The 10,980-nt window shown below is 55.1% G+C and overlaps 4 protein-coding genes across 4 annotated transcripts; 3 read left to right on the forward strand and 1 right to left on the reverse strand.

Annotated features, from left to right (window-relative positions):
• Positions 1-1,508: 1,508 nt before the first annotated feature.
• NGA_0446000 (lysine decarboxylase-like protein) lies at positions 1,509-2,958 on the forward strand. The gene is made up of 4 exons (XM_005853466.1): positions 1,509-1,576; positions 1,655-1,771; positions 1,946-2,122; positions 2,408-2,958. Exons 1-4 carry the CDS (start codon positions 1,520-1,522, stop codon positions 2,798-2,800), a joined length of 744 nt encoding a protein of 247 aa, XP_005853528.1. The 5' UTR covers positions 1,509-1,519; the 3' UTR covers positions 2,801-2,958.
• A 699-nt stretch (positions 2,959-3,657) lies between these two features.
• On the forward strand, positions 3,658-4,650 carry NGA_0445900 (sedoheptulose-bisphosphatase; the record flags this gene model as incomplete). The annotated part of the gene is made up of 1 exon (XM_005853465.1): positions 3,658-4,650. The coding sequence occupies one exon, from the start codon at positions 3,658-3,660 to the stop codon at positions 4,648-4,650; it is 993 nt and encodes a 330-aa protein (XP_005853527.1).
• Positions 4,651-4,991: 341 nt separating this feature from the next.
• NGA_0446101 (deah (asp-glu-ala-his) box polypeptide 35) lies at positions 4,992-7,277 on the reverse strand (the record flags this gene model as incomplete). Its single annotated transcript, XM_005853467.1, has 1 exon — positions 4,992-7,277. One exon carries the CDS (start codon positions 7,275-7,277, stop codon positions 4,992-4,994), a length of 2,286 nt encoding a protein of 761 aa, XP_005853529.1.
• A 757-nt stretch (positions 7,278-8,034) lies between these two features.
• On the forward strand, positions 8,035-10,520 carry NGA_0445801 (uncharacterized protein). The gene is made up of 3 exons (XM_005853464.1): positions 8,035-8,278; positions 8,409-8,491; positions 8,663-10,520. The coding sequence occupies exons 1-3, from the start codon at positions 8,071-8,073 to the stop codon at positions 10,001-10,003; spliced, it is 1,632 nt and encodes a 543-aa protein (XP_005853526.1). The 5' UTR covers positions 8,035-8,070; the 3' UTR covers positions 10,004-10,520.
• The last annotated feature ends 460 nt before the right edge of the window (positions 10,521-10,980 follow it).

The raw sequence follows: 10,980 nt of genomic DNA on the forward strand, positions 1-10,980 counted from the left end.
CCCTCATGCCCGCCCAAAAAATTGCGGACCACAAGCAGCAAGTGGACAGAACCCAAGGCCGTGCCAACAGCCAGCAGCATCCCTCCCTCCCCCCGCGCCTCCGCTTCCCCTCGCCAGCGATTCGGTGCCATCCAGGCCACCTGCGATATGTCCGCAACGACGTCCGTCACAAGCAACGGGGCGGGTCCCCCCTCCTTCCCTCCCTCCTCCCCCTCCCAATTCAGCCCGTAGGACTTCCCCTCCCCTTGGTCCCAGAATCCCCACACAGTCAACACGCGCGGACCCCCCGTGGCCAGCAGTGCGCACTCTATTTCTCTGAAGCTCCCTTCCCCCCCCTTCTTTCCGCCGCCTCCGTCCTCCCCGTCCTGCCCGCGAGGCCCAGGGCGGCCCCGCCCTTGCACTTTGGCCCATGCCAGGGCCTCGACCGCCACCATGTGCTGCCGTGCCGCCCACTTCTGGGGGTCCCTCATCGATCCTCCCTCCCTCCTCTCCTCCTCTTCTGCACCCCGGAGGAGCGCATGCAGCACTTTGTTGTGCTTCATGCCGGGTGCCAAGTAACCGTGGCGCTTTAAGTAGCAGGCCCAGACATCCGTCACGTCCTCTGCGCGCACCCAGCTGCACGCCCGCGTCGACCTTGGCGGCTCCCACACCTCTACACGTGCGTCCGTGCTCAGCGTCGCAAGCAGGCAACCACCCTCCCAGGCACAGGCCCGAGGAGACCAATCGAGCCCACAAAACATTGGGGACAGATCATCACCGCTCGCTGCCTCCGCGCTGCTGCGTCCCAGCACGTACACCATTGCATCCCGGTCTTGGTACATGCCGTCTGCCTTCATGACACCCACATCCACGGGCACTCGATCGCCTTGTTGCCTGCCCCCCGGCAGAATGATCCGATACCGGAAATAAGGCTCCACCTCTTCTCCAACGTATTGACATATCTCCACCTGATTTGCGAGCAAGACAGCCAGGCGCCCGTCCGCCGCCCATCGTATGGCATCAGGATGCTGTAGCGTATCGTACAAAACGAGCTTTTGCTCCAGACACGAGCACGGGGCACGGGCTGCTGGCGGAAGGGACGGTTGGTCCATGCGGTACCTTGATGAGGACAAACCAGCCCCCCCGATGGGGAAGACAGGCTACGAAACGGTATCACGGTAGGCCAGCTAATGTCTGTGTAGATTGAGCGGGCATGAAAGGATCATGAGCTCACAAAGCAGACCAAATGACGGCACAATCTACCAAGCTCAGCGACCTCCCCTCCTGGGTACCTCCTCTCCTCCTTTTACCATGGCTAAATCATCACCAACGACTCACACATGACCGGAAGCACAAAATGGGGATCTTCACACGTTTTCCTAAGGATATGGCCACATTCTGGGCCCTTTGACGTTTGATTCTGACTTGGTCGGGGTAACGTGTCTCACGCGATTCGTCTTCTCCCCCACCCTCATACTCATAGGGGTATACGCCTGCATTCTTACCCCGCATTTTCTAACATCGTTTCCCGTTTTTCGAAATGCGAGTCTGCGTCTTTGCATCCTCAAGCTCACTTACACCGGAGCCATATCTCAAGGTAAAAGTTCATAATTTGTTAATTGGGGTTCATCAGGCTTTCTCACCAATGGCCTACCACCTGCCTTCCTTACTTTAGGTGGCACGTGAGTTGGGGGAGGAGATAGCCAAGGCGCAGTACCTCTGCATCAATGGCGGAGGCAAAAACGGGTGTATGGGTGCCTTGAATGAGGGGGCGCGGGCCGGTGGAGGCAAGGTATTTTTTTTGTGCGAGCGTAGTATTGTCGTTTGAGCAAGTGTGTGACTGCAAAGTCCAGTCGCTGACCGGGCGCAACAATTTAACTTAAATTTCTTTTCACCGACCCAATTCAACTGTCTTAAGTCGATTGATCGTCTCCAATCCCTCTTCCGCATGCCTTTCCCACAAAAGATCAAGACGGTCATCCACGGAAAGTGGGTGATAGACAAGATGGAGTTCGAGGACGTGGACGAGCTCGTGATCGCCCAGGGCAACAATCTGCAGGAACGGAAGCGTTTGTTGTGGGAGACCTGTGACTGTGTGATAGTCTTGCCCGGCGGGACAGGGACGTGGGACGAATTAATGGAGGTAGGGAGGAAAGTAGGGGGATGGGTTGCGCGTGCTTGGAAAGAGTAGAAGTGAGTTTTTTGCTCTGAGTCTCGAAAGGAAAGTGCTTACGATGGCGCGTCTGCTCCTACACGTTGTGGGCACCTAAGATTCATCCTCACTGGCTGGTACATGGCAGGCGGGACAAGGGTCCTCTCAGTCACCCTGACCACCTTCCCCCTGTTGGGACCTCCTCGAACGCGAGCCTCCGCCCGCACGCTTTCGACGCCGACAGCTCACTTTTCCGCCAACAACCCCTTCCTCTAGGTGGCCTGCCACAATTCTGTGGGTTTCGGGAAAATCCCCATCACCCTCGTCAATGTGGATGGCTTTTACGACGGCATTATCCAGCAGGTGGCGCGGGCAGCCCGGGATAAAATCCTGTATGCCACCCCTGACGACACCATGCACGTGGAGACAACTGCTCAAGGCGCTCTATCCTGGTGCGCAAAGCGGGTGCAAGCCCAACGGGAGGCTGGAGGTGCTCTAGGGGGCGACGCCCTGGTTTTGCAAGGACGAACCAGGACGTTTATCTTCCAGCGGCGGCACTCCTTTTTGGTCGGTCTGGTGCTTGGCTTTGCAGGCGCGATCTTGACGGTGGGAGAGGCAGCCTTACTCAATCGATTCTGGAGGAAACGTCAGGCTGGAAGGCGCTTCTAGATAGACTTTTAGAGAGCGCGAACTCTCAATAGGTCTAGCAGGTGAAGAATGTGAAGGTGTCATTTATGGGCTAGCAACTTTAAAGCATGTACACCTAGAAGGAACGACTTGCGCTCCAACGGGAGGGACCGCCCTCGTTTAGTCAGTACCGTTTTAATTTAGGTCCCTATTTTCCTTTCGAACATTTTTCCTCAATTATCAGAGGTTCTGTGTGGTACGAAGACCGCCTGCAACCAAAAAATCGCATGAGACGACCGGCGTCACGTTCCAGGACGCTAGAAACGTCGCGATGAGAGTTCAAAGAGCGCGAATACGAAGAAAGACTGTCTCTGAACCCCGTTTAAGGGAAGGGCTTTGTTTCTCAAAGAAAACTACATTCAAAGTCAATAACTATCAGTTTCAAAAGGACATGAAAAGTTTCAAATGTTCATGGGGGGGAGTACGCTCAAGAGGGCCCCAATAACTTTGAGACATGACTATGATTGCTGTTGTGGCCAAACCACAGTCTTTAAATCTCTTTACGATAATCGGAGGCCGTAAACTCTCGTTTTCCGAAGTCGTTTCAACCTCCTCTCCCTATCGAAGGCTTGAACGCCCGCCGGCCAGGGGGGAGATACGCACGTTTACCGATCTGCACATGTGCAAGTTGCAATGGATGCACCTGGCAATGCTTCGACAAGGCCAAGACACGCACTCACTAGCACAGTGACCTCTCTTGTAATTTCCTTCGGGGACCTTTGTTGCTTCTCGCATTCCGCACGGTTATTTCCCTCCACGATATTGCCCCCCCTGCATTACATCGAACGCCCCGCCCCATTCATAGGGTACCCGTACAGGCGCCCTCTTCGACAAAAGTGATGCCAGAGCCTGTCACGGCTCTATGTCTCCCTGCACTGCGTCAGGTTATGCCAGATCTTCCTGCTGATTTAGAGCAACTTTTGGGAGCTGTTGCACGAGCCTCAAAACGCATAGCAGACACCCTACGGACAGGAGACGCTCACACGAAAAGCGGCATTGAAAACACATTCGGAGACGAACAGCTGCACCTGGACGTGGTCACAAACGAGATTGTTTTCGAGGAGCTCCGAGCGTGTGGGTTGGTGCACATTGCCAGCAGCGAGGAGACCCCGACAGAGGAAGACCTGGGGGCACCTAAAGCTGCCCCCGGGGAAGGCTTCTCCGTGTCTTTTGATCCCTTGGACGGAAGCAGCATCATCGACACGAATTTTTCAGTGGGTTCCATATTCGGCGTCTGGCCGGGAAGGGGCCTCTTGGGACGCACGGGGAGGGAGCAGGTCTCGTCAATCCTGACCGTGTACGGGCCGCGGGTAACGCTGGTCATCGCTTTACCCCAAGCTGCCGCCGGCCCACGTACTGTCCAGCTCATGCTGCAGCATGACAGCACATGGGAGATGATCCACGAGAACTTGCGGGTGGCGCCGGCGGGGAAAATCTTTGCGCCTGGGAACTTGCGGGCCACCGCGGACAATGCAGCCTACAAGCAGCTTGTTGATTTCTGGATCGCAGAACGTTACACCTTGCGATATACGGGGGGATTGGTTCCCGACGTGTACCATGTCCTCATTAAAGGCAAAGGGGTTGTGACAAACGTTGTCTCGGCGGCTGCGAAGGCCAAGCTTCGCCTACTGTACGAGGCGGCACCCATTGCCTTGGTTATGGAGTGTGCAGGCGCCGCTTCTTGCACAGCGCCCGGGCCCAATGGGGAGCACCCGGAGCCCATCTCGATATTGGACTTACCCATTATGGGTCTAGAATTCAAGTGTGGAGTGGCCTATGGTGGGGTGGAGGAGGTAGCGATCTTTAAGAAACTGATGTATCCGGGATCATAATCGACGCGCAAAGCTGAGCCTGGACGAGAAGAAAGCGGGAGCAGGTGACATATTGGAAGTACTCTACATGATGATACCACAAAGAACGAAACAGAAGTCGACTGTTGCGGCTTGTCGCGATTTAAAGGGGACATGTCGCATGTCCTTCGACGTAAAAGAAGGGCGTCGCACGGGCTTTACTTTGTTCTTGCTCCGGAAAGCCACTCGGCCTCTAAAATAAGACACAGCATTTCCTCACAATCAAGGATAGCTTCAACCTGCCAATGCCCATCTTACTCGGCATTCCTCTCCCTGGACTCGACGTCAAGCCTCACCCTCTTGCTTTGCCCTCTCTCTTCCCCTCATGCCCGCCCAAAAAATTGCGGCACCAGTTCCTGCAAATCAGCAGGGTCCACGATGCTGACGCCGCGAATGTAAGGACGACTGGTTGTCAAGACCTCCGTAAAGACGACGCACTGGGGGGCCGGATTCCGGGCGTGCAGGACACTGGAAGGGTGAATGGCCGCCTCCCGCCCGTTCGCCAGCATCTTGTAGCAATATTTGCCCAGGGCGGGGGAGGTAGCGGGCTGGCGCCGTGCGACGTTCAAAAACAGTCCCGCAGCCAGACTCCGGAGAAAGATCTGCCGCTCGTTCCCGCAGGACTGGGAAGGGTCTAAGCCCAGGCGACGGACCAGAAGCAGCAATTGCTCCCGCACCTCGTCGGCCTTTTTCATGGCCCGCGCGTTCACGAAATGATCCCAGCACCATCGATTTCCCTTCTTCGCCGCCACCCACCGCTCATAAATGTGCACCAGAGTAGGAACATCTCCATCGTAGGCTGCCAACGCGCGATGAGCAGTCGTGGCGCGGTTTCGTTGCTCAGCTGCATCAGGGCCTCCGTGTGGGGAGGGCATGTAAAGGACGTTCTCCGCTGACAGCATGGAAACGGCAGTCAACGCCTCAAAGAGGCAGCCGAGTTCGCTGGCGCGGAGGACGAAGTGTGCGTAGACGGGGTCTAGGGGCAGGGAGGCCACTCGACGGCCGTGCGGGGTGATTACCGGGCGCGACTTGGCAGGGCCCGATGGCTTCTGGTCCGCCTGGGCCTCCACAGCCTGTCTGTCGTCCTTTTCTGGGATTAAAATGCGTGTACCATCAACGTTCCCTCCAGGTGACAAGCCTCCCTCTGCGATGCAGCCCAGGGCGAGTAAGGTCTCAAAGGCCCGGGCCAAGGCCGTAGCTGAGGGGGGAGACAGGTAGTCGAAATGCTGAGGGTCGTCCACACCCATGGCCAGGAGTTGCAGCACGACCTGCGTGAGGTTTACCCGCTGAATCTCTGGCTGGGGCACGGCGTCCAGACGTTCGAAGGCGGACTCGGTAAAGAGGCGATAACACTTCCCAGGCGCCTCCCGGCCGGCCCGGCCTGTCCGTTGCTGAGCCTGAGCTCGGGCAATCTGTGTGGTCTTGAGGCTGTCGAGTCCGGTGGAAGGCACGTAGCGTCGAACCTTAACCCAGCCCGTGTCAACAACGTGTCGGATACCGTTGATCGTAACCGAGGTCTCGGCGATGTTCGTGGCCAGTATGACTTTTCGGGTGCTCTTCGCGGGGCCCTTGGGAGGATGAAAGGCCTTGGCTTGTTCCTCCGGGGCTAACGCTGAGTAGAGAGGGCAAATTTCCATGCATAGCCCTGTCTTGCCGATAGAAGTATCGGTTCCGGCGCTCTCCGACAGAAGCTCGGCAAGGGCCTCGATGTCTTCCTGACCGGAGAGGAACACCAAAATGTCCCCGGGGAGGGGCTCGCTCTCGTGGATTTGAAGGACGGCCAGACAAGCTGCGTCGATGGAATCCTCTTGTGCCTCCTCGCAGTAGTACACCTCCACGCCGTACTGTCGGCCCTCGATCCGCACGACGCCTACCGTGGACGCCTGGCCTTCGCGCGAAAGCTTTCCTTTCTCATGCTTCCCGTTTTCTCCGTGCCTTTTGATCAATGCCTTCTCTTCTTTTCTCCCTCCAGTCTCAAAAAATCGCCGGAACACCTCCACATCCAGGGTAGCTGACATCACCACTACGCGCAGATCCTCGCGTTCTCGCTGCGCACGCCGGATCAACCCAAACAAGATATCCGTCTGCAACGACCGTTCGTGAGCTTCATCCAGGATAATAACAGCGTACCGCGTTAAAAGTGGGTCAGTCATGGCTTCTCGTAAAAGCACACCGTCGGTCATGTACTTGATGACAGTGCGCGGGCCGGTCTTGTCGTCGAAGCGAACCGCATAGCCGACGGCTTGGCCTAACGCACAACCCATCTCTTCGGCTACCCGCCCAGCCACAGTAATGGCCGCCACGCGTCGTGGTTGAGTACATGCTATCAGTTTGCGTGCCCGGATCGGCGATGGTGTGCTACCTTGAGCCTCGACGATGCCAGCGCAAAAACCAGCATCGAGCAAAAACTGAGGTACCTGAGTACTCTTTCCACTGCCAGTCTCGCCCACGAGAACAACACTGGCATGTCGCCGCACAGTCTCGACAACGTAAGTTTTCTGTCGCCAGATGGGCAACTGCTGGCGTGCGTTTTGGTGCTGCCGCCGCGAGGGAGTTGGCTGGAAGGCAGTAAGTTGATGAGAGCCCACCTCTTCACGCGGCCGCTTCATCTTTTTGGGCAATTGAGAAAGGCCAACAGCTCCAACATGGACTTTTCTCGCCTCCATTGACATCTCACACCATAGCCTACGAAAAGAGTGGAAAAATGAAGACCGTGAGGTTGAACACGCGCGAAAGTGGAGGGTCTCGAGGGTTAGGGGTCGGGCGGGGGCTGGGGCAGGGATAGTAGGGCTCCTCGGGGTTTGACGAAAAATGCCGGGAGGTTCCCTTTTGGGAAACGGACACCCTCGGTCGCAGAGGTGCCAGGAAATGAGGGGACGAGATACGAATGGAAGCGGGCCTTCCGGTATGCGGTGATTAAGCAGCGCATTGTAAGGACTCTGAAGATTGATAATTTCACGTCCCCTTGATTTTTGATGGGCTGAAATAGAAGCTTCGCGGCATCCGCATCTTGCAGGTGACTACAGGCTTTTCCCCGCGCTCTCTCCAAAGATTCTGGACGAGGGAAGCAGGTAGCGAGAAAGTTGTGCGACTATGCAATTTAATTAGAGGCTCTGGGATTCTGTCTCCTCGAGGCATTTAACTCAGCCCACCAGATAACCGTGAACTACTGGTGCGCACGCCAAGATTCTTTAAGGTGTCGGTTGTGGCTACCATTGGTCTCGCTATACCCTTGGATTCATTCTTGAGAATACAGCTGTTGCGAGAGTGCTGTATCGAGGACCATGAATGACTTACTGTGTACAATGCCCGCAAGTATGGATTCTCCTGTCTTGGACGCTCACAGCTCTCCTCTCACCTCACTTTCAGGACTTTCCAGTAAGGCGTCTAGAACTTGCCACCATGTCATCGACGAATCCCTCCATGAACACCTCGTCGTCCATGAAGCGGTATGGATCGAAGCTTCATCAGAAACCCACGCCTGAAGAGGCGGTGGAGCGGCTCTCGCACTATCACGCCGCTCACCACCACTTCCACCGGGCCAAGAGCGTGATGCGTCGATCCGGTCGGATTTTGATCGCCGGTGCTGGTTTCCTGGCAGACAGCTACGGTAAGATATTTTCTTTTACAGAGCTTAAGCGCATGTAGAGCGCATTAAAAAATTGTACGGCATACGTTTCCTTTTTATTGCCTTGATACCCACAAAACAAATTTTGCCTGTCAATCCTCAATAAAATCAGACATTTTTGTGATCAACCTCGCGCTTCAAATGATGCGGCAAAATGACTACGGGGTACCTCTAACTCCCGATATCCAGTCGACGGTACGTCCTCACCTTTTTTATCGAGAAAAGCACGCGTTTGGACTTCCCATGCATACGAGTAGGACTCCATGCTTTCCGAGGGTGTGAAGATGCAACGAAGCCCTTCTTTTGGTGGCATTGCAGTCTACAGAGATAACCTGATTTTTTCTCATCAATGCTGAATAATTGCAGGTTTCATTGATGACGGTGGTGGGTGCCTTAACGGGACAGATCTTGTTCGGTGTGTGCGGTGATATCATCGGCCGAAAGTGGACGTTCATCTCAACCGCCGCGCTTACCATTATCGGTACCATCCTTCAAGCTGCCGCGCAGCCTCGAATGATGGGCTTGAATATTTGGCAACAGTTGATGCTTTTCCGCTTCTTCATGGGCGTGGGTGTGGGAGGAGAGTACCCCATGGCTTCCACCGTGACGTCGGAGGGATCCTCGGCGGCGCATCGCGGTCGCAATTTGGCCGCTGTGTTTTCTATGCAAGGTGTCGGCCGTGTTTTGTGTGGAATCGTCATCCTTTTCTCGGTGCATGTGATCACGGACACCAACTGGCAATGGCGCTTCTCGATCCTCTTCGGAGCTATTCCTATGATGGCATGTTTCCGTTTCCGATGGATCCCGGAGTCGGAGACCTTTATGGAAGACGTGGGCGAGAAGACGCCTCCCTCGGAGCGACTGTACGGGATTATGATGGCGGTGTGGGACAACCGACTCAAATTGTTGGGCACGGCAGGTGCCTGGTTTATCCTCGACGTGGTGTTCTACGGCAACTCCTTGTTTTCGGCGGACGTGACAGAAGCGATGGGTGGCGCGAACAAGACCCTTCAGGGCAACGCGTTGACCAACCTCTTCATCCAACTCATGGCCATGCCCGGGTATGTTTGCGGTGTGCTGTTCATGGAAAGCATCGGACGCAAGCGTTTGCAGATGATCGGTTTCACGGGCGAGATGATTATTTTCGCCATCATGGCCATCTTTTACCGAGAGCTCAAAGGCTTGACAGGCCTTTTCGTTTTCCTGTACGCCCTCACCTTCTTCTTCGATGACTTTGGTCCCAACCTTACCACTTTCGTCATTCCCGCCGAGATTTTCCCCACCGCGGCCCGTGCCACCTGCCACGGACTCTCCGCTGCATCCGGTAAAGCTGGAGCTGCCGTCGGCGGTGCCGCTTTTCTGAAGGTCACGAATATGTTCTGCCCCGGTGGCGTGTGCGGCGACGATCACCAGCACCTGTTGGACAAGGGCGTGCGAGCCGTCTTCATTATTTGTAGCTGCATCGCCTTTGTCGGTTTGCTGTGGACCAAGTTTTTGGTGGACGACACTCCGCACGAGTCTCTGGCATACGTGGAGGATGCTGATGCCATCGAGCCGGCACTGCCGGGGGAAGTCGAGGAGCTGGAGGAGGCCGTCGTGGAAGGGATCGAGATGGGGAAACTTCAAAAGCCTGAAGGCTATGTGATTCCTCCTCGCCAACCCTCCGCGTCGAACGGAGTGCAAGTTGCTTCGGGAACAAAGCAATGAGAGTCTGGTTGGGTAGCGATGGCTGGGGTAGGAGATATCCTGTCCAACGCGTACCGCCTCCGCAAGGAATGAGAATATTCTCGTGCTGGTGGTATGAGATATTAGCGGCGTGGTGGTTGGAAAACGGAGCATGATACCAATATCAGAGGAAAAGGAAACTGCTTTCTTGATGAAAGAGTCCTTGAGGGTTTCTCGATCTTCCTAGATCCCGGCCGTGATGAGCATTATCAGTCTTCCCCGCGCGATATTTATGTATGATCGGTGCGACTACGTGTGCATACAATATGATAAGCAGGATTACGACGTATCAAGGTGATATGAGGGAAGGTATATGGAAGGAGTTAGGGGAATGAGGACGTCGAATCAGGTCTATGAGCTGTCGATGAGGGCAGGTGAGCGGATCAGAAATAGGAAGAAATAATGATGGATCTTTACATTTACGTAGGTAATTGGGGAGAGCGGGAGCTTGCGGTCAATCGAAACGAAACAAAGTGATGAACAACATTCTCTTATCTTAGTCCACGTCAAGCTTTCTGATCGCATCCGTAGTCTCAACATTCTGACCACGTCTTGCTTTTGAAAGGTTCAAATACTACTGCTTCAAGCAATACTAGACGAAAGAGGCATCGAATTTATCCATTTTTCTTTCGACAAAGAGGGATTGAATGGAGGAACTGGACCTCTGTGCCAGCTTCTGGCGGAACATGATGCGACTGAACACGTTGAAATATACTTATGGGGAAAATTCAACGACTGAATATCACTAAGAATCGTCTTTTCCTGAATCTTACCTACTTTTTGTGTCGTTCACCTGGGTGTGCAACGTGAGTCGGCACAGATTCGGGTCTGGGCACGCTGTGCTCGGGCTTAGAATCAAAATATCAAACGGCTCAAGTTGAAGATTCTCCCGCTCCGTTCCGTGGAGCCCCTAGGACAACATTCGATTTGACCAGAAAGGAGCACCGTGGGCGGGGGGG

Source organism: Nannochloropsis gaditana, assembly GCF_000240725.1.
Source record: "Nannochloropsis gaditana CCMP526 unplaced genomic scaffold scaffold876, whole genome shotgun sequence".
In the NCBI taxonomy this organism is placed as follows: Eukaryota; class Eustigmatophyceae; order Eustigmatales; family Monodopsidaceae; genus Microchloropsis; species Microchloropsis gaditana.